The 22,736-nt window shown below is 41.3% G+C and overlaps 2 protein-coding genes across 3 annotated transcripts; one reads left to right on the top strand and one right to left on the bottom strand.

Annotated features, from left to right (window-relative positions):
- Positions 1 to 473: 473 nt before the first annotated feature.
- Positions 474 to 5,758, bottom strand: LOC122768029 (methylosome protein 50-like). The gene is made up of 10 exons (XM_044023687.1): positions 5,385 to 5,758; positions 4,031 to 4,216; positions 3,800 to 3,941; positions 3,554 to 3,603; positions 2,872 to 2,942; positions 2,666 to 2,723; positions 2,501 to 2,572; positions 2,312 to 2,420; positions 2,162 to 2,230; positions 474 to 1,667 (listed from the first exon to the last, which is right to left on the bottom strand). The coding sequence occupies exons 1-10, from the start codon at positions 5,491 to 5,493 to the stop codon at positions 1,520 to 1,522; spliced, it is 1,014 nt and encodes a 337-aa protein (XP_043879622.1). The 5' UTR covers positions 5,494 to 5,758; the 3' UTR covers positions 474 to 1,519.
- A 1,516-nt stretch (positions 5,759 to 7,274) lies between these two features.
- On the top strand, positions 7,275 to 22,142 carry pbrm1 (polybromo 1). Of its 2 annotated transcripts, XM_044023685.1 has the most exons (30): positions 7,275 to 7,370; positions 9,208 to 9,356; positions 9,490 to 9,587; positions 9,690 to 9,837; positions 9,947 to 10,099; positions 10,612 to 10,731; positions 10,823 to 10,891; positions 10,966 to 11,064; positions 11,150 to 11,235; positions 11,317 to 11,402; positions 11,484 to 11,700; positions 12,893 to 13,034; positions 13,202 to 13,296; positions 13,412 to 13,691; positions 13,785 to 13,890; positions 14,013 to 14,652; positions 14,751 to 14,962; positions 15,060 to 15,245; positions 15,692 to 15,849; positions 15,946 to 16,197; positions 16,273 to 16,418; positions 16,602 to 16,759; positions 16,856 to 17,039; positions 17,132 to 17,333; positions 17,438 to 17,639; positions 17,728 to 17,880; positions 18,299 to 18,460; positions 18,801 to 18,850; positions 18,980 to 19,193; positions 21,740 to 22,142. In XM_044023685.1, exons 2-30 carry the CDS (start codon positions 9,216 to 9,218, stop codon positions 21,901 to 21,903), a joined length of 4,923 nt encoding a protein of 1,640 aa, XP_043879620.1. In that variant the 5' UTR covers positions 7,275 to 7,370; positions 9,208 to 9,215; the 3' UTR covers positions 21,904 to 22,142. The 2 variants fall into 2 exon arrangements, with proteins under 2 accessions (XP_043879620.1, XP_043879621.1); XM_044023686.1 differs by lacking the exon at positions 18,299 to 18,460 and having other exon boundaries at positions 17,728 to 17,796.
- The last annotated feature ends 594 nt before the right edge of the window (positions 22,143 to 22,736 follow it).

Here is a 22,736-nt window from a genome sequence, read left to right as displayed (position 1 = left end):
TGTCAGGGATTGAACTAAAAAGTCGCATGAACCGTTAATGAATTATAAGCGGTTTTATAAAAGTTTTTTTAGACATTTTCAGGGGCTCCAAAATAATAGGACGAGCTCAGATCGCGTTTCCTCCCCGGATATACCGCAGCCACCTTTAGTTGCTGCACGTTTGCTGGTATTTCTGCCATCAGTATGTGTGTGTGTGTGTGTATATATATATATATATATATATATATATATATATATATATATATATATATATATATACACACACACACACACACACACATATATATAATGTATGTACCTAACTGTATATACAGTGTGTCACACACATTGGTGTGTTACACCTTTACCATGAGATAGATTAGAGTTAAAATGACCTTGTGAGTACACTGTAAAACATGCATCCCATCATACAACCAAAATAACACAATGACTGTAACATGGGTGAGTGACAAGTGAGGGGCCACACATGGAACTGACAAGACATGAATGTTTTAATCTTCAGGTAGACGTTAAAGTCTAATTCACAATTCCTAATATGACATTACATTTTTTATTTTTAAGAGTGGAGGGGGGGAAAAAAAAAAAGCTAGAATGGTGCAAACAAACAAACTGAAATCAATCAAAGCTCTACATAATAACCGTCTGTAATAAAAACATCCACATCCAAGATGAAAAGACAGAGCAGGAAGAAACTGGGACATTTGTTGGTGGTAAATGGCTGAAGCACTAATTATTGCACTTCCTGTGACTACGTCAAAATAAGGGTCATTGTTTTTTTTTCCCTCCAAGTAGTAACGTACTTTTAATGGGATTGAAACTACAATCGCAATAATGTAATATTTCATGTCCAGTGTAATCAGTAAAGCTGCTGTGAACCAGTGGCAGCAAATATGCTGACCTTCTACTGAGCTCTTACGAGCCAATTCCTGTGAGGATTTTTGGTCAGATCTCATGTTTGACCATGTTTTTTCGGACGGCAACAAATGTCTTCAACACTGTGGTTCTCACTGTCCGTCTTCCAATCATTTCAGTAGACGATCAAGGACATTGGTTTCCTTAGGAGTCACTCAATGCATTGCGTCAGTGCTATGTGAAAATGCATTAGATTACTTATTATGGAATCTGGTCAACAGTGTGACATAGCAGCTGCTCAGTGACATTTTACCTGCCACTGAATATGCAAATCACATGTGTAACCTTGTTAACGTCTGAGCCGTCGAGTATATAACACACTGTCCTCTCCTTCTCTTCCCCAGTTCTTTCAAGAGTCCATGATACAAAAACCAGATGTCCAAATGCTTATCGCAACATTAAATTACCTTTAATATGAAAGTGGAGACAGAAAGAGCGAGAGAGAGAGCGCAAGAGATGTCTATCAGGCCCAAATAACTGCACACATGAAGCTATGAATGACACTGTAACACTTCAATCCACCTCTTCTCACTGATTTTTTTTCTTTTTTCTTTTTAATATACATGCCACAAAAATAGCCACACCAAGTGGCCATCTGTGTGTGGGTCTAAGAGGACGAGTTGGGAGCTCCAGAAGCCGCACTCACTGTATGGTGAAGAACAAGGTGATCCCAGCCTACAGTCGTGAGAGTGTTGGAGCCACCGTGGCGCCAGCAAACACCTCTGACGTAGTCCTGGTGTCGCCGATCTCTCATTCTGCAGGAGACGCATATACACAGTTAGACTTTTTAAAACACAGTGCTAGGAGACAGAGACGATGTCTTTAAGAGTGCTCTCAAACTGGATGTGTGAGCAGCGTGTTGCAGCTGTGGCCCCGTGTCTTGGAGAGCGTCTCCTTGCTGAGGAGCTGCTGTGGAGCCTCGGCTATGTTTTACATAATGACATAAAGATTTTAAAATGTACTCCACTAAATGCGAGGAGTCTTCAATATGAAGCGGTGCATGTTGGTCCTGCACGTATTTCACAATAAAACGTTGTAAACCGAAATCATGGAAACCGAAGAGCACGTGCTGCGTTTGTGATATATGTGACAGACGTATGCTTAAACGGTTAAGATGATTTTTACTTTGAGTTCTTGCTGTGAGTGTCACGCAGCTAACCGTAAAAAAATTATAACGTGTGCGTCTAAACCAGAGAGGCTAAGGTGTCCAGTGTGAAACAGGCTCTTAGTATGAAGTGCAAAGACTCACATTTCATGGAGTTCAGAGTTCAAAACGGCAACAGAGCAGTCATCACTGACTGTAGCGAGCAACGGAGCACTGGAACGAAAAGAAAACATTATATAGAGAAGAACAGAAAGAGCAGAGTGAGAGTGCAGTGAATGAGTACAATTGTTTTACCTATGTGTGGAGAAGGCAAGCGCACTGACTCTGTGGCTGTGAACGCTCTCCACCCGGGCGACCTCTGTTCCCAGGAAATCCTTCACACTCACTCTACCCAGCTCATCGCCTAAGGCACAATAATCCCCATTAAAAAAAGAATCCTGTAATCACTATCTACCAGTGAATCTGCTGGATGATGATTTTTACCAATTGCAATGGTGCTTCTGTGGTGGGGGTGCCAAGCTACGGTTGTAGCCGAGCAGGTGGGAGCCTCCACACCTGAGACAGAAGAGGCGGTAAAGAGATCCATAATCAGGGAAATGATATGATGTGTCAACAATGTGGCAAAGAAGGCCTGAGCTCTGTGCTCACCTATCCTTGATGCTGGTTTGTTTGGCTTCCTCTTGTCCCACAGCAGCACACGGCCATCCTGAGCAGTGGTGAACAACAACAAGCTGAGTCTGAGTGAAAGTGAGTTTTTTTTTTTTTGCTTTTTTTGCTTTTATGTATACAAGTATGTATGTATATACATATATGACAGACTGCTTCGTAACAATACAGAACAATCAGTATCTTACTTGACCACAGGAGATGAAGAGAGCCTCGTCTGTGGGACTGCAGGCAACGCATACGACCGGCTGTGTGTGCGCTGGAGGAAAAAGCAAATGGAGCAACCGATGATTTTTATGTAATTCATGTCAAAATTAGATGCACGAAAATCCGGCCACAGAAAAATATGCAAAACAAAACCGCCGAAACAGGACGTTGCGATGTCGCATGCATGCAAAAACTGCGGACAGCACGTGCTTGTCTATTCCCGCTTAGAGTCTGTCCAAGATCAGTTTGGAACACCAATAAAACTGTTCCAAAAAAAACTGAGAGCAGCACCTAGAGGCTGGAATGTCTCTATGCGCAAAAGCGAAACTTGGCCGCCTACAGTGCAGATTATGAACTCCCCGCGACATTCACTCGGATCCCCTGCACTTCATCACACGCTATCAACACCAGTAAGACAATTTATTATGCAATTAGAATTTGTTCAACCCTGCACACTGAACATCTATTTAAATAGAAAAATCAGAGATAATTAAAAAGGTCCATGTCACAATTTTAGCAAACAATTTGTACAAAAAAGTAAAGCTGTACCAAAACATAACAGTTGTTAAAATATCCTTCCAAATAAACAGGGGGCAAACGGGGGGTCATTCTTTTTAAACGTCATCTTAGTCAAATGGATCAAAGTTCAAGATGTTGTCTTACCACCGTAGGTAGTGAGAACCGTCTCCTGGCTGAGATCCCATACTTTGATTCTGTAGTGAAGGAGGAGAAAGAGAAAAGAGATGCTGTTAAAGTAAGAGCAGTACAAAGAGTACGTATCTGTCTCATTAAAAATGATAATTCCTGCCCCTTCTCTCAGGTATGTTTGGTTTTAAAAAGGTTCAGTTCTTTTTGTTTAAACCCATCCACTCTCTGTGTGACTGTGAGATGGTTAGAACATCATCAAACCTGCAGTCCATGCTACCAGTGACGGCACCGCTCCCTCCAGTTATGGGGCTCACTGTGGTGGCGATGTCGTCGTGCTCCTGCTTGGTGAAGCGGTTCACGAGCAGGGCCTCGTCCTCTGCCAGTTCCCAGAGCTCCAGGGCACCTGCGCAGTCAAATAAAAGCCAGTTTTAATAAAACTCCAGCCAGTCCACTGTCTGGTTCACACAGTATCTGCTGTGAAAGTGTTTTAACCTGAGTCTGATGCAACAGCAACACCCTTCTCTGTCACCCATTTGGCATCGGTAATGCCAGCCTCAGTTTGCACACCAGCTTTGCAGAATCCCTCACTCGGGGCCTGCTCAGGGTCACTGTAGATCCACACTGATCCCTGCCAGCTCCTGCCAGTGAGGCTGGAGGCACCGAGCATCAGACTGCCATCTGAGTTCAAAGACAATCAGGGAAGAAACAACACGTAAGTACAATCATGTTTACAGTTTAGTCGTCATCGTAATTAAAATCATTGAGCTATGTCAACAACTGCCTGCCTGGTTGTCATTATTATTATTATTATTATCATTGTTATTATTATTATTATTGTTATTATTGTCATTTATAAGATAGGATAGTCCTTTATTAGTCCCACAGTGGGGACCATTTACATTGTCACAGCAGCAAAGAGAGTAAAGATAATAAATAAGAAACATGCACTTCCAAAAAAGTACAATATAGAAAGATATAAACAATGTAACTATAAAAGCTTAAAATAGAAAGTACATTATAGACATTTTCCAGAATATATACAGTATGAGCTTGATATTAACTGTATAAAGAATAAACAAAGATTGAACATGAGATATTATATTGCACAGAGGTGGAAAGAGTACTGAAATATTCTACTCAAGTAAAAGTACCACTATTCTGATACAATTTTACAGTTTAATTACAAGTAAAAGTACTAGCCTAAAAAGTTTCTTGTTTAAAATGAACTCAGAGTAAAAGTCACTTAGTTACTTTTTAACGGTTTGGGTTCTTTCTTGTGTCGCACAAAAAGGACACGTAAACACAAATCTCACATGAATTGTTTTTAATTAAAGGCAAAACTTTACAAATTAACATGCTGACAAAATAAAAATATGTAAACACATAATGTGTCAGTCAAAATGGGTCAAAGGTCACAAATGCTTCCACTTTCTCACTCACTCAGGGACCTTAATTAGCACCAGTTAATCTGTCTTCATCACTCACCTCTCCAGGTATCCAGTGTCTGATTTAATTTGTGTACTCACTAACGGATGTGATTTAAAATGTAGTGAAGCACATACTCAGGGCGTTAAATAACGTGAGTAAATTTGGGGCAGCCTGTGGCCAAGTGGAAAGGGAACTTGACTTGTAACCAGTCGGTAACCCACTGCTCCTAATTCTAGGATGGGTCAAAATGCAGAGGAATACTTTCCCTAAGGGGATTAATAAAAACTAACTTTAACTTTAAATGTAATTCCTTTCCACCTCTGACATTACACTTATGTAAACGTACAGTATAATGCACGTGAGTCTGATTCACGTGAGGTCTAATGAGAGCAGAGTGCTCACTGCGCTGCTTTCTTACCTGCTTTGTATTGCGCTGCGCACAGATGCTTCTCCATGCAGGTGGGGGCGTTGGGGGGAATGTTCCAGGGGTTTTCCTTCACCATGTTTGACTCCACTGCGCTGTTCATTCAGAGGTTGCTCTCGACTTGTGGCTCGGTAAATAACTTCGGCGCGCTTCTTTCGTCGCCGCCGTAACTACCGTCACCGTTTGAGTGCCTTTGTGTGAGCTTTTAAGAAGTGACTGGTTGTACTTTAAAAAGCAAACCAACATAGAGACGTCGCAGAATAAGGCAGTGAAACGTGCTGCTAAAGTTGCTGTTTGATAAATGAATGGAGCAGCAAACAACAGCAACGCATGGGACCGACCTATGGTCACACACGTGCTTCCTGTTCCGGGTCCCGTTTGGCAGATGAGACGCAGCGACCTCGTGTTGCTGCCCCCTAGTGTTAAATAGACCTGAGTCCAGCTGCAGCCCCGGAGAACAACACCCATACTTATGAATAATTTTGTTATGTTCTAAAAAGAAAATAGAATAATGTCCTTAAATAGATACACGATTTCCCTTTCCCCCAGAGATGAAGTTATTATGACACTGCATATTTATGTATAATTATAACCATGGGCTTTAAATAACATTAAACAGAACAGATAGGTAATGTATATACAAACACACAATGTATTTATGTTAACTCAATATATTGGGTATTAAAACTCAGCATACGGAATGGCAATGGCATGAGATATATGTATAATTTTATAATAGGAATATATATATATTAAAATAATATAATAAAATAATTTGAATTATTACTTGTTTAAACTAAACATGTAATAAATAATTCAAATTATTTATTTATTTATTTTATTTTATTACTTTACACACCAAAACATAGATCACATCAACCAATTCTAAATTTTAAATGGAATAATTCCCACTGTGGGATACACTATAACTGCCATAGAAGTTCTTCTTTTCCCCTCTATCCTCACTGTAGTAGACAAAGTTCATCCTTGCAGTCATTGTATTATCAGTGGTGTTATGGGGGTTATTTATGTCATAACTGTGCGTTGGTGGATTAAAGCAGAGTAGACAATGACTGTTGCATTTGCACATTTTAAAGGTCCAGTGTGCAAGAATTAGTGCAATCTAATGGTGACGGTGCAGATTAAATGGCAGACTCCTTCATTCACCCCTTCCTCTCTGAAGTGTGTCAACAACAAAGTGCTGACTCTCACTCCATCAACATAAATAAGAAGTAACGTTGAGTGCAAATACTGGAAAGTTACACACTTGCTTGTTAGGCCTATGGCTGACCAATAATAAACCCAACATCAACAGGAAGAAGCCTTGAACAGGCAGAAAATATCACTTGAAAATAACACATAATTTTAACACCTTTGCTTTGTTTTATTTCTGATACACACTTCTTAACATCTATCGTATATATTTTACACCAATTGAAAAACTGTAAAAATAATAACACATTTATCAATTTCTTTTTAACCCTCATATGACCATCATGATATTCAGGCTGCCTGTATTTATTGATTTAATGGCAGTAGAATTGTCAAAAAATGTAGGTTACTTTCACTTTCAATATTCAACTATATTCAGCTATTCAATTCAGACTTTTTTCCATCCATCCATCTTCTACCGCTTTTTTGGTGTGGTTTTCATATAAGCCTTTAAAGGTTTCTCACATCGTCTATATGTTTTTTAATATTATTTATATGTGAAATAAATTAAACTAAGCAAAACTAAAACTAACAGAAGGGTTAATGACCTTTCACGGCCCACCTGCAGTACCATAGTGGGCCGTGAATCGCTGAACTGGACTTTTAACTACGTCAAAAAAAAATAAAAATGATTCCATGCTTTTATTGTGAAGTCGGAAGTGAGGCCGCTGAGTTGTCGCTGACTTCACACTTGTATCTTTCTGTCTGAAATCGATAAGTGATTGGCTTTTGCTGGTGGTAAAACTGTGGTGGGCGCGGTGACAGAAGGTAAGCGCACGTGAACGACTGCAGGTCAAAGTGAAATGTTTTCCGCCGACTGTCGTCGATGCGCGGTTGTTAGCGGCAGCGCTGTAGCGTCACGGTCGCCGCTGCGGTGATGCCTTTGTCTGGAACGTTAACTGATGCTGAAGGCTAACGGTGGCTAACGTTAGCCGCGCCGCGGTATGTGTCTGACTGTTTCCACTGAGGGACAGACTGACTGTGTCCACTGGAGACATTTCTCACCGAGACATGACAGCATTCATGTTGTCTGTGTCTGAAAATGTCACCTCAGGTGTTCTGCGTCAGCTGGTGGTGTTGTCACCGTTAACATTTTCCACTGTACAATATTTCCTTTCGCTGTGCTTAAATGTGGGAATGTTCCATCCCTGTTGTCCCATTATGATGATTTCACTTTATTTCTGTTTTTTTTTTTTTGTTATCATCATAATCATTTTGCTTTGAAATGGTGTGCAATGGTGTCCTAAATAGTTTTAATAGTCTTTACAACATCATGATGGAGTATCAAGATGTACATTTAATTACTAATTACATTATTAATAAAAAAAAAAATTAAACAGTTTTTCACTTGACCCACCCCCTCCTGACCAGACTAGAAGTTCACTGGCCCTGTTTGGGGGTGTCACTGTGAAGAAATGTGGTTTTGTTGATACTGCTTTTTTGACCATTTAGCTCACCCTGAGCTGTGATTTAAGACTGAAATTAATGTGGAAAATGTGTTTGTACACAACTGTCAATATACATATGCAGAAATATAATTGTTAAATCTAACTTTGAGTCAAATGATTGAGTCAAATAGATTATAGAATATAAATATCACAAAGACAAATTTTACCATTTTGTCTAACAAAATGTAATGCAAATGTAATATATTTATTAGGTGTGATTAAGATTTGGGTAAAATATTGAATAGCATTTTCTCTGACATGTAGTTTCTATATTAAAGCATCTGGTTAATATTTACTGTTATAGTTTTAGAATAAGATGTAGCGTAAACGTGCAAGGATGAGAACTTTAGGATAGAAATAGTTTCTGAAATGTATGTACAAAATATTTTTAATTGACATACAATGCAGTACTATTGAAAATGCATAGCATGATGGATTATCAATATATATGTTTAATTTCTAATTACTAAACAGTTCATTTTTTAAATGGTGGATCTTTTTCACTTAACTTGCCCCCTCCTGACCAGACTAGAAGTTCCACGCTCCCAGGTCATTTTGAGATTGAAGCCCCTGCTTTCCACTATTTTGATTTTACAATCAAAGTTTAAAATCGGTATCAACTCTGTATCATATTGAACCAGTTGTCTCAATGGCTGAAATTACGCTGCAGGTCTTGATGCCCAAATCTGATACGTGGCCTATATCTGATCAGTTTTTTTGGACGACCTGCTTACATTGTCTTTCAAAAGTGACATATCTGATCTTAGATTGTAGACAGGGATGGGGATAATACCACTTTTTTGTGTCCAACAAGATGCCGATATCACAAACTCATGTATCTACTGATACCGATATTAGTCTGATGCAGTCATTTTAGACCATTTATGAACATATGAAGCTGTCTGATATCCGAGCCAGTGATTTTGACCAGTATTGGACCGATACTGACCGGTACAGTTCCCATCCCTCATTGTAAAACATAACTGATTTGTATCTGGTTTATTTCCACATATGAATGAGGCTTGGATCTGATCTGACGACGTCTGAATCCACGTTCTTCTTCCCCCCACTTACATCGTCATGGGTCATATTCACACGTGCCAGTGTTAATGTACTCTTTGAACTGCTAATTGATCAGACTTCATCTTTACCTCAAGGGTTCGTCATGGCCTTGAAAAGGAGACGGACGACTTCCCCCTCTAGCAGTGTGAGTGGAGGAGATTTTGACGATAACCAAACTTCGTCGTTAGTGTCTTCAATTGGGAGAAAGAGGAGAAGGACCTCAAACATACCGACTGTGGATCCTGTAATTTTACAAATTTGAGTTACCCTCTTTTTAAACCATGCTGCCAGATTTTTGCTGTCAATATAGACTGATGAAGTTGTTGATGAGGGAGAGGATGTGGATATTTTTCAGTGTTTGATTCCTTGCTTTGTAGATCGCTGTTTGTCACGAACTGTACAACACAATCCGAGATTATAAGGACGACCAGGGCAGGATGTTGTGTGAGCTGTTCATCAGAGCTCCTAAACGCAGGTGAGGAGAGCGACGAGTGATTATTGGATATGTGCTTATTAATGCATCCAGAAATTCCTGTAATATTGGCACAGAAAACTCACAGGTCTACAATTCTCACAGGAATCAACCAGACTACTACCACGTGGTGTCTCAGCCCATCGACATGATGAAAATCCAGCAGAAATTGAAGATGGAGGAGTACGACGACGTCGATCAACTCACCACTGACTTTCAGCTGTTATTTAATAATGCTAAAATGTATTACAAGGTAATAGTTAACATGTTTAAATGTCTGTGTGAGGGGAAATAAAAAATATACAGGGTTCTTTGTTTGCATGACACAGAAAATGATGATACTGTATGTTGCTTGTGTGTAGTCCGAGAGTCCCGAGTACAGGGCCGCCTGTAAACTGTGGGACCTTTACCTGCGGACCAAAAATGAATTTATCCAGCGAGGGGAATATGATGACGATGACGATGACGACGGGTACGACGCACAAGACAATCCTGTGGGGACCACTGAAGATGAGGTGATTTTTTGTTTTATCATTTAGCACATGGTGCTTCTAAGATCCGTCCGTCCTTGTGTTAAGAAATGTTCGTCATCATCAAGTCATCTTGGTAAAAATAAAAAGTATTTGTAAAATGTGACTTTAAAGGTCCAGTGTGTAAGAATTGGTGACGTTTGACGATGGTGGACTCGGATCATCCCTCTCTTTCCCAGTGGAACTAAGGTGGTCTTATTCTTTCGTTTGTGTCGTAAGCTGCTGCTTCAAAACATGATGGCACAAGATGGTGGCCTTCATGAAGCAAGGCTTTTGCCTAAAGTATATATATATATAATGCTTATTCTAATGCTACAAAAACTAGCCTATTATTATTTTTAGAGTGATAATACCTATACAAGTATCTGCCAATAAACCCTCCTGAATGTTACGCACTGGACCTTAAAAGTGGACATTGTTGCAGCTCAAGTGCATCAACATAATTCAGTTGAAAGCTGAATTTTGATTTTTGGTGTCTGTGCTTGTACTGTATATAGCAGAGTGCACCTACCTGCCTGAAAGAGGTTCTTGAGCAGCTCCTCGATGCTGTGGTAGCTTACACCGAGCCCAGTGGTCACCTGGTGAGCGAGCTGTTCCAGAAGCTTCCCTCCAAAATGGTACGAGCATGTTCAGTATCAGACATTTGACGTCGTCGGTGAACCGTCTGTCGTGGGTTTTGATGCGTAGTTTGCCTTTTTTACTTTAAAGCAATACCCCGACTATTATGCCATCATTAAGGAACCGATTGATCTGAAACTTATTGCTCAAAAAATCCAGGTATGCTATTACGCTTCATATATTCATTAACTTTACATCATTTGCCATTTTTAATCGGATGTATTTTCTGTTAGTTGGGCCAATACAGGAGTGTCAATGTCATGGCCAAAGACATAGATTTGCTGGTCAAAAATGCCAAAACTTACAATGAGCCTGGATCACAGGTGTTTAAGGTGAGTGTGTGATTGAGAATAAGATACTAGTACATCACATAGTATATTTGAAATGCATACCTTTTAACAAATGTACATGTTTCAGGACGCAAACACCATTAAAAAGATTTTTACACAGAAGAAGTCTGAGATGGAACACGGAGAGCCGATCAAGTCCAGCATTCGCATCAGGTAAAGTGGAACCAACAGCAAAAGTAATGTGGAATATGTTTTTTAAACTGTTCCTCATATTGTTCTGTCTGTTTGGGCCAGGAATAGGAGGTCTGCCCAGGGAGACCGCCTCTCAGCAATCACTATGGCTCTTCAGTATGAAAGTGATGAGGAAGGCATACTCTCTGGTACATCTTTACCTCAGTATAAAACACATGTGCTTCCACCGTGCAATATCTTTGTGAATGAGGTGTCCCATATTTCCTCAGGGTCTGTTCACTATGATGAGGGCGAGTCTGAGGCAGAGAGCATGACGTCGAACATGGACATGAGTAACCCCATCTTCCAGCTGTACGAAGCTGTGCGAGGTGCTAGGAACAGCCAGGGCCAGCTGATCTCTGAGCCTTTTCTACAGCTGCCCTCCAGGAAGGACTACCCCGACTACTACCACCGGATTAGCCAACCCCTTTGCCTCCATCAGATCAAGTAGGGCACAAATACAGCTGTCCTGATTGTATTATTGTCTGTGCCGTACCAGTGTCATTGTCACCATTAGCAATCATATGGTTTCATATTCTATAACATTTTGTTTAAAGTCCCTGTAAAGCAGGGAAACAATAAAATACTGTGGAGTAAAGCTGACACATCAGAGCCATATTCACATAACTTCTCCTCATTATAAGGATATAAAAGCCCTCAGTGAGCACGTGAGTTACTGCACCTGCTCCCACACGACTGCCTTTGGTTTTCTGAGCTGAGATGTCTTTGTCCTAGAAATGTCTTCCGTCGATGCAAAAACACACAGAAAAGCTCTGCCTCTTTATGTAAGAATAAAAAAAGAAGAGCAGGTGCTGCTGATAGAGAGCAAGAGGTAGAGAGAGAGGGTAGAACTGCAGCTGAACCAGTTTGTATACCGTATATCGTTAAACTGTGATACTGCGACCAACTTCTCTACGTGTTTTTTAAACAAGTAACTTAGTCAGTAGCTTAGTCAGTCGCTGTCAATCAAAAACTGGTTCTGCCTATCAGACAGTTCCAACCTCCAATCATCATGCAGAAGCCCAGCGTCCCACCCGCCCACTGCTCCATTGACTCCAAGAGAAGCTGAGCTTCCCTGGAAGTGACGTTTTTGTCACATTTGTCCAATCGCCGCCGAGCTCACCGCAGTGAAACAAATCTATTCTGTGTCGTCCCATAGAGAACAGTGGTTTTAATGTGGCGGCTGCTACGGGATCCGAAAATCGTTAAACGATCCATGATGAACAGCTGATACTGAACGAACTACATCAAAGCACGTTTTAGCGCTCGTGTAGTTTTGAAATGTAATTACAATACAACACAGTACACATTAGACGACATTTCCCCACTGCTTTACAGGGACTTTCAATCTTTAAAAACCTATTTAGTTATTTTCTATTGAATTGACTCAAGAGATGAATGGATGAATGGATATTTCTAAAACTCAAATTTTCTGACATACGTCGTTTAGAGATGTGGTTGTCCAACAGGAAAAGACAAGAATTTGCTCTCGTTTTCATCATTGTTTTGTTTTGTTTTTTCTTTCACCAACATTCTCTCTTCTTATTTTCTACCCCTACGGCATCACACACTTTCACTGTACAGTACAGTATTTCTGTGCTCTCCTATCCAAATGTGAGAGCCCGTAAATTCCCCACAGGAACAAGATGAAGAACAATGAATATGAGAATGTCGAGCACATCGACTCTGACCTGACGCTCATGTTAGAGAATGCCAAACGTTACAATGTCCCTCACTCCTCCATCTACAAGCGTGCGCTCAAGCTCCAGCACATTCAGCAGGTCAGTGCCAACCTCCACCTGCACTTCTGTGTTAGCTCTGCTTTTGTACATGTGCTGCTGAAGGCTCTAGATTGTGCACATGTTTATGAGATCAAACGACGTGTTTTTCCTGATGGTAAATTTCAAACGCCAGTGTAATGAATAGAGTTGCCTGTTATTTTGTCTAGATGAAGAGAAAGGAGCTTTTACACAGAGATGATGATGATGGAGACAGCATGCTCTCATCTGCCACGTCTGACACCAGTAGTACTAAAAGGAAAAGGTGCACTTTGTCACATTTTTACTCACTAAACTCTTGTTCGTTAGTTGTGTTTTTTTGTTTTTTTTTTAAATCCTGGGGAAGGAGAGTGACCGTGGACTTGTTGTGTTTCTCCCAGCCACAAAAAGAATACGAAGAAAAACCGAATGAAAGCTCTCCTAGCTGCGGTGACTGAGGCACGACAAGCTGGCACCGGTCGGAGACTGTGTGACCTTTTCATGGTCAAGCCCTCGAAGAAGGACTACCCCGACTACTACAAGGTCATCCTGGAGCCAATGGACCTCAGGACCATTGAGTACAACATCCGCTCAGACAAGTACATGACCGAAGATTCAATGTTGGAACATATGAAGCTGATGTTCCGCAACGCACGACATTACAACGAGGAAGGCTCACAGGTGAGGTCGACTTTTTCAATCCTCAGTGTTTCGGTTAGAATGGCATTTGGATTAAATGAAGCCTGGTATAAAACTCTATTTGTTTGGTTCAAGGTGTACAATGACGCAGACATCCTAGAGAAGATAATGGAAGACAGACGCAGGGACCTTGGACCAGCGACTGATGATGATGACATCATGTCCCCCAAGTTGAAAATAAGTACGCCACTCGGTTTTTACTTCATTTTAAATTGAATGGAAACAAATGATTGGATGTTTTTCCCTGTAAATACTCAGAGATGTTGTTTACTAATCACACACGTACACTTTATCTGACTGCAGGAAAGAATAGTATTACACTGAAGAAGTCCAAGTATCTAACACCCTTACAGCAAAAGCTGAATGAGCTTTACGAGGCTGTCAAGAACTACACAGATAAACGAGGCCGCCGTCTCAGCACAATCTTCCTGCGGCTGCCGTCTCGCGCCGAGCTGCCCGACTATTACATAGCTATCAAGAAACCTGTGGACATGGAGAAGATCAGGAACCACATGTTGGCTAATAAGTACCAAGATGTGGATGCACTAGTGGAGGACTTTGTGCTCATGTTCAACAATGCCTGTACTTACAATGAACCTGAGTCTCTTATTTACCGAGACGCTCTGATGCTGCACAGGGTGCTTTTAGAGAGGAGGCGTGACCTGGAGGGAGGAGATGATGCTCATGTGCCCGATGTGCCTCGCCTCATCCAGGAACTCATCCGCAGCCTCTTTGTTTCTGTGCACAGTCACCAAGATGACGAGGGCCGTTGCTACAGTGATTCACTTGCTGAGATTCCTGCCCTAGATCCTGCAAATCCTGAGAAGCCACAGCTCAATTTCGAGATAATCCGTAGGCATGTAGACCGAGGACATTATAAGAGGTTGGATGTGTTTCAGGACCACATGTTTGAAGTGCTGGAAAAGGCCAGACGATTGAATAGGTGAGGTACTGGTGAGCATCACATCAGAGCATTGATATTGCACGGTTATCATCATAAAAGAAAGATGGAGTTAGTGTCACACCTTTTGCTTATTTCAGGACCGACTCTGAGATCTTTGAAGATGCTGTGGAGCTGCAGCAGTTCTTCATCCGTATCAGAGATGAGCTGTGTAAGAATGGGGAGATTTTGATGTCTCCAGCTCTCAGCTATACCTCCAAACACTTGCATAGTGATGTGGAGAAGGAGAAGAAAGAGAAGCTACCCAAGGAGTTTGAGGAGGACAATATCAAGAGGGAAGAGGAGAAGAGGGGTATGCGCTTAAATGTTAAATCTCCTACCATGCATTGTGCTGGTATGTATTGTATATAGTGCAAATTTACTTACTTGAGTACATTGTGAATCCCTAGAAGCTGAGAAGAGGGAGGACTCGGCCGGTGGATCGTGGCAGTCTAACCTACAACGCACATACAGCCAGGACTGCAGCTTCAAGGACAGTATGTACCATGTGGGAGACTACGTGTATGTGGAGCCTGCGGAGCCCAACCTCCAGCCCCATGTCATCCACATTGAACGCCTTTGGGAAGATGATGTTGGTCAGTTCATAGAACGAATCATAATGTGTTTATAAAAGTGGTAACCAGACATTTGAAGTCCTGTTTATAAGCCTCGACATTTGCAATTTAGCTAGTGCCATGTTGAAGTCCAGACCCAGGCGCCGATTAAATGATAGCAGCTGTCAATCACACACACTTATGTGCTGTACTTTATTGTCTATTTTACACTAGTGGGAACATGTTTAACAAAATCTACACCGTGTGCTAGTGAAGGGGACCCAAAACTAGCAATTGAGACCATTAACTCCCCTTTTCAGAGCCAAGGGAGGAAACTACAGTAGAAGACTACATCAATGTTTTTTTGATTTTTTTTTTTGATAGTAAATAATATACTGTGTTATTAGTATTCGCTCTAGTAAGACATAATCTTTATGAAGATTGGATCTAATTAGGTCAGTTTTCCCTCCTATCTCTCATACATGCAGGTGAGAAATGGCTATACGGCTGCTGGTTCTACAGACCAAATGAAACTTTTCACCTTGCTACGAGAAAGTTCCTGGAGAAGGAAGTCTTTAAGGGTGACTATTACAACAAAGCTCCCGTCAGCAAGATCCTGGGGAAATGTGTGGTCATGTTTGTGAAGGTAAATGCCTGATTTGCCATCTGCAGTGTATAACGTGTTAGCCATAGCAGTTTGGAGTGAACGCTGACCAGGTTTTTATGACTGATTCTGTCAAAGGAATATTTCAAACTTCACCCAGACGGCTTTAGAGCGGAGGACGTATATGTGTGTGAATCGCGCTACTCTGCCAAATCCAAATCCTTCAAGAAGATCAAGTTGTGGACCATGCCCCTGAGCTCTGTCCGGCTGGTTCCCAGAGAGGTGCCCCTACCTGTGGTCCGCGTGGCATCCATGTTTGCCCCCAAACAAGAGGAGAAACCACTCGAGATTGTTGATGAAAGCAAAATGATTGATGGAATAGTGGACAAGGTAAATGCCACTTGGTCATTTCCACTAAATTGAATTAATACATTTAAAATTGCAGAAAACAACTTGTGTCTCTAGGAGAGGGAGGACGTTCCGATGGATATGGCCAATGCAGACCCTGGATGTCAGTACTATGAGCAGCTCTGCTACAACAACCACTGGCTCAAAATGGGAGACTTTGTCTACATTGGTTCTCATGGACTAGTGCGCCACCGAGTGGGCAGGTAGAGCTACTGCTTTCAAATTCTGAACATATTTGGAGCATGTTAAAGTTGACTTTTTTTATAAAAACGACGTTTTCCCATGAATCTTCTCTATAATTTTGCATGGTTGGAAATGATGGCATACAAACACCTTTGAACAGGGGCATATAAGTCTGTTGTTGTGTGTTGGTTGGGGTTGAACAGGATTGAGAAAATGTGGATGCGCGACGGAGCAGGCTACTTCTTTGGCCCCATATTCATCCATCCAGAGGAAACAGAGCATGAGCCCACGAAGATGTTCTACAAGAAGGAAGTGTTCCTCAGCAACCTGGAGGAGACGTGTCCCATGACCTGCATCATTGGTACCCTCAAATTATGTCAGGTTGAACTGAATACCAAAAACTGATATCCCCACAATGCAATCACTGTTTGTTCATGGAAACAAATGTGTTCTATAGGAAAGTGTGTCGTGTCATGCTTCAAAGAGTACCTGTCATGCCGACCCACTGAAGTCCCTGAAGAGAACGTTCTGCTCTGCGAGAGTCGCTACATTGACAGTGAGAAGCAGATGAAGAAATTCAAGGGGCTTAAGCGCTTTTCACTCTCTGGGAAGGTTGTGGAGGATGAAATCTACTACTTCAGGTGAGCGACCTGCACATTTAGTTTGTTTGTACCTTATTTCCGAAATATTTGTTTTGAAACTTCAGAGAAATTAGCCCAGTATAATCTTACAGAAAGCTCATAGTGCCTCAGAAGGAGCCATCACCACTGCTGGACAAAAAGATTGAGGAGCTGGAGGCTAAGTTTGCTGACATGACGGATGAGGAACTAGAGGACCTTGGGGATGATGATGGCGAGCTCGGGGACCACTCTCTCCCGCAGATGCAGTCTTCCATGTCTGGTGACATGGATATCATGCCTTACACTCCTCCACAGGTCTGGGTGGACGCATTTAACTGCAAATGTAAAATTCTGCCTTAAACTAATAAGTGAGTTAGTACATGATAGCCATTCCTGTATGTGTGTGTGTGTTTTTGCAGTCCACACCAAAATCCATAAAAGGCCTCACAAAGAAGGAAGGCTCAAAGCGGAAGATCAACATGAGTGGCTATATCCTGTTCAGCAGTGAGATGCGTGCTGTCATCAAAGCCCAGCACCCAGACTTCTCCTTTGGGGACCTGAGCCGCCTCGTTGGCACAGAGTGGAGGAACCTGGAGAGTACCAGGAAAGCAGAGTATGAAGGTGAGAAGAAAAAGAAAAATCTATATATATATGCATATATATGTGTATCAATATTGTGCAAAGTGTAATGTTGTACCTTTGGTTGCAGAGCGAGCAGCAAAAGTGGCAGAGCAGCAGGAGCGTGAGCGGGCCCATCATCAGACGTCCCCTAGAGCAGGTACCCCAGTAGGGGCACTGATGGGGGTGGTGCCTCCCCCAACCCCCATGGGGATGCTAAATCCCAGCATGACGCCTGTGTCAGGTAACCCCTCATAGATGCAGATGGCTGTCCAGTTTGCAGTAGACGGCTGGAAATAAGAAGCTGAACTGCTAAATTTGTTCACCTTTTTAAAATTTCTAATCATCATCATCATCATCATGGCAGCATGTATGTAATGTTGCAGCATTGTGATTTGATTTTATTACTATTTATTCCTAAACTTTAACATCTTATTACTGACTCCACGAGTCAGTATTTGATGCTTGAGCGTAGTGCATGTGCACCATATTGTTTTCATCCTATGTATTGGTTCTGTTTTGGCCTTTATTCCCATTAACCTTCCACAAAATTACCTGTTGATAGTATATTTAACATAACAATGCGTGCCTGGTAGCGTGGTAGCGATGCATGTTTGACCGATGCATGTTGCTGTTTTGTGTGACTACTGTCCCCTCCGTAGAAGATGTGATGGGTGCATATAGATCATCTATGATGCCCCAGCAGGGCCATGTTGAAGGCATGGTTAGTATGACTGGCATACCACCACATCTCATGGGGGTGCCTGTCTTTCCCCAACATCTTCTTCCCGTTATGCCTGGGTTCCATGGAATGCCGTCCTTTGGTAAGAGTGCTACCACTGCCACTCCACCCGCCTCGCAGATGCTTCCTGTCTACCAATCTGACTTGCTGGAGGGGATACCTGTACCTGTAGGCTTAGCCCTTAAGTTGATAACCACTCAGTTGAGGAACTATAACCTCAACGGGGCCATTAGCACATGGCCTGTGGGTAATGTGGCACTGAAGTGAATGAGCAAAACCTGATATTTAAATTTAAATACCCATATTGGCATTCTTAATTGTGTTACATGTAGATTAACTGTAACTTGGAATTTAGTATTCGTAAATGAGAATGAAATTGACTGCTGCACTGTTTGACTGTGTCTCGATGTTGAATGCCACAGGTGTCAACGGCATGGGAAGTCCTGGACAAGGAAATATTCATGGTTCACAGGTAATCCATTCAGACCTGGTCCTGAAAGCCTTAATCCACAGACCATGTACAACTCTTGTGGGTGTACACAACAGTGTGCAAATCTGGGGTTGTGCAAAAAATCTAACTTTTTGATATGATTATTATTAGATTGGTTTGATGGGTTCGGGACAGCAAGCTCCACCACCATATCCAGGACAAGGCCTGATGGGACAACCTGCGCTCCAGCAGCCATCCACCCCACTGTTTGTGTCCCCACCAGCCAAGACTCAGCGGCTGCTTCACTCGGAGGCATATCTCAGATACATTGAGGGTCTTTCTGCAGAATCGTCTACCGTGAGCAAGTGGGACCAAGCTCTCTCAGGTGAATTTAAAGTGCTTTGATGGCCATATCTTTCTTTTGCTACACTTTGCTCTATGTGATGGTCTCTGAAGGGCAAGACATACTGTATGCAATGGAATGCTTTTAGTGTAATTAGCTAGTATCCATTTCACTTGTTGATCGTTTTTGTTAACAAGTTCATTAAAACACCCTATGAAGGGAATGCCAGACCACTATTAATCTTCATCATGCCTCTCCCCTTGACGAAACCTTGACTAGACTTTGTACTGCTGTGGTCAAACTATCTGACACTGAATTTTAACGTCCTCCTTACAAAGGCTTTTACGGTAAAACAGTCATCAATAATCACTCCCAGCACTTTGTACTCACTAACCCTTTCAATGTCCACTCCATTAACTTGTATGTTAATACTTTTCTTACGGCCTTTTTTCCCATACAGCATATATTTAGTTTTCTGTAAATTTAGTGATAGTTTAAATAGATAATTTTGTGTTAGTTTTATTTTAAACCACAGATGAAGGCCATTTCATTATTGACTGTCCCCAGAACAGAAAATATTAGTGTCATCTGTTAATAGTATTAATTTCAGAATATTGGATACCTTGCATATGTCATTAATGTATAGTATAAACCGTTTTGGACCCAGTACTGACCCTTGTGGGATCCCACAAACTATGTCCAAGCAAGTCGATGTGTTATCGCCCATCTTAACGTATTGAGATCTGTTGTGAAGATAGCTCTTGACCCATTCCAGTACTATGCCTCTAATACCATATCTCTCCAGTTTAGCTATCAAGATATCATGGTTGATGGTGTCAAATGGTTTTTTTAGGTCTATGAATATTCCTATTGAATGTAATTTCTGGTCAATGCATCAGTAATGGTTTCCACAGACTCAGTTAAAGCCAGCGCCGTCGAGTGGTTTCTTCTGAATCCATATTGGCTATCGTATAGCAGATTGTGTTTGTTAATAAAGTTTTCTAGCCTACCGTTAAATAGTTTCCAGAATTTTTGACAGTTGTGGTAGTATTGAGACTGGTCTGTAATTAGTAAATTTGTGTATGTCCCCTTTCTTGAACAATGGCACTACTTTTGCCACTTTCATTTTGGTGGGAAATGTCCCAGTTTGAAATGACAGGTTGCAGATATATGTTAGAGGTGAAACGATTCCATCTATTACTTTCTTGATTAGCTTCATGTCGAGGTCATCAACATCCGTGGATGTTTTTGCTACGCATTTGTTGACCAGGTGTCTAATCTCTCTGTCCTTCACTGGGGTGAGAAACATTGTGCCGGGGTTTGTGTCTCTGTCCTTATCAAAGTGGCCCCAGTGAAGGAGTGAGTCAGGGATGTTCTTCGCCAGATTCGGCCCCACATTGACAAAGAATTCATTAAATCTTTCTGCTATGATTTCCTTGTTATCTTCCTATCTATCCTCTCTCCTTGAAGTAGAGAGGATAGCCAGGTTTTGCGTTTTTGTTTTTGATCACATCGTTTAGAATATTCCATAGTTTTTTAGTATAGTTCATGTGTTCTGCTAGCAGATTACTGTAGTATTCTTTCTTGCAATCATTTAGGATGCTATTTAGTTTGTTCCTGTATCGTTTGTATCCCATTTCTGACTGTTCCGTCCTTAATCTCATGTATTGTCTATACAAGGTGTTTTTCTTCTTGCAGGCATTTATCAATGTTTTTGTTAGCCATGGTTTCCCCTCCTTATTCTGATTTGAGTAATAATCAGAATAAGGTTTTTAGCCTCTATGTTTTAGAGGCGTAATAACTGGACTTTGAGCAACTGTATAAAGCGAGTTCTGAATAAGAATGAAAATGTTGTGTTCAGCACGTTGATATCTACTAGTGTACTGGATATTATTACCGTACAGTTATAGAGACATTTCAAGTTGAAAGTCCCTTATTTGAAGTATCAAGTCTGAGACGTAATAAAAACTCAAATTTCCATAGGTTCTGGACAATACTGACTCGGTTGTGTTCAGGACATCTATGATTACTAGCATACTGCAAATCAGATATTTCTACTGTACAGATTTTGAGGGATTTCAAATTTAAACTTCTAAGCCAGCAGGGATGACTGTGATCAAATAGTATGAAGATAATGGAAGTATTAAAGATGTTTTATTTTAAAAAGTGGATTTCAATGTCCTTACAAATTAGCCTGAGTCATTGGATCACAGGTATTTTACCATAAAAGCCTTTGTAAGAAGGGCGTTAAAATTCTGTGATGGATAGTTTTAGACTGCAGTTTTGAGCTACTTACGGCAGATATTGAGTGGTTTGTCTCGTGTATAATGGTGTATGCAAGGGGAGCTCATACTCATGTAGCGAGATATGCGCATTATGTACACTACATTCTTGTCAACAGGTCTGTGGCAAACAACCCCATTGAAATACAGTAAACTTCTAACAAGGAGGCCTGATAGAAACACAAAGTATGAGAGACGTTTGAGACATTTGTATTGGACTATATACAGTATTTCAATTGTATTTTTCTTGATATGATGTAGTTTGTTTCATATTGCACCTTGAACGTTTTCTTTCAACTGTTTCAGTTAAAAAACAAGATGTGCGCCTGACAAAAGAGCAAGAGAGCAGACTACCGTCCCACTGGCTGAAGAGTAAGGGCGCACACAAGACTATGGCCGATGCACTTTGGCGACTCCGTGACCTGATGCTGCGAGATACCCTAAACATCCGTCAGACGCACAACCTGTAGCATGTTCACATTCTGAGCCTCTGTTCCCAAACCTGTGAGACAGGAAGACGGGTTAAGCTCACTAAAAGTGTCCACTTTGTATTGTCATTTGATATGTGTTTGTGGTAAGGTGCCTTCAGTGTTGAAGCTGTTTTTTTGTTTAACATTTCAGATATGCTGTTCCAAATATGCTCTTGTTAAAACTGTCATTCTGTGATGGATGCGCTCACACTTTCACAATTAAAATGTGAACAGTTCAATTTGTCTTTATTCACTTATTTAGGATACTGCGACCTGTAAAGAACAATAAGGAATAAATTGTGGCCACACAGTTGCTATTGTGGTTAGCACTAGCACTAGGGCCTTTCTGCATGGAGTTTGCATGTCCTCCCATGTGTGCGTGGGTTTTCTCCGGGTTTTCCGGACATGCAGATTTGGGGATTCGGCAAATTGGACACTCTGCTCGTCTTTATGTGCTGGGGGATTGGCACCAGCACCCCCACAACCCTCATGTGGAGGATAAAGCAGCAGAAGATGAGTGAGTGACCGAGGATATAAATTGAGAAGGCAGGTCAAAGGCAGTCATGGTACAGAACACACCACTAAAGACAACTGCATGAGTCCTCTGCTGGCTCAGCATTCTCAACTATACATTTCTGGGAAAACGTCTGAGTTTCAGTTACTGTAACCTTTCCATCATGAAATTTGTTCAAAATCAAAATCAATTCAAATAACAACAGAAAACAGTATCTGAGCTGGAGAATGAGGAGATGGGTGGATGAGAAAGAATTTTGAACAGTGGGGGGCAACATTACACCTCTCAGTGTACAGCTTGCCGGAGATTCTTATTAGAG

This window comes from Solea senegalensis, linkage group LG4 (assembly GCF_019176455.1).
Source record: "Solea senegalensis isolate Sse05_10M linkage group LG4, IFAPA_SoseM_1, whole genome shotgun sequence".
Taxonomy (NCBI): Eukaryota; Metazoa; Chordata; class Actinopteri; order Pleuronectiformes; family Soleidae; genus Solea; species Solea senegalensis.
This window is presented reverse-complemented; position numbering and strand designations above follow the sequence as displayed.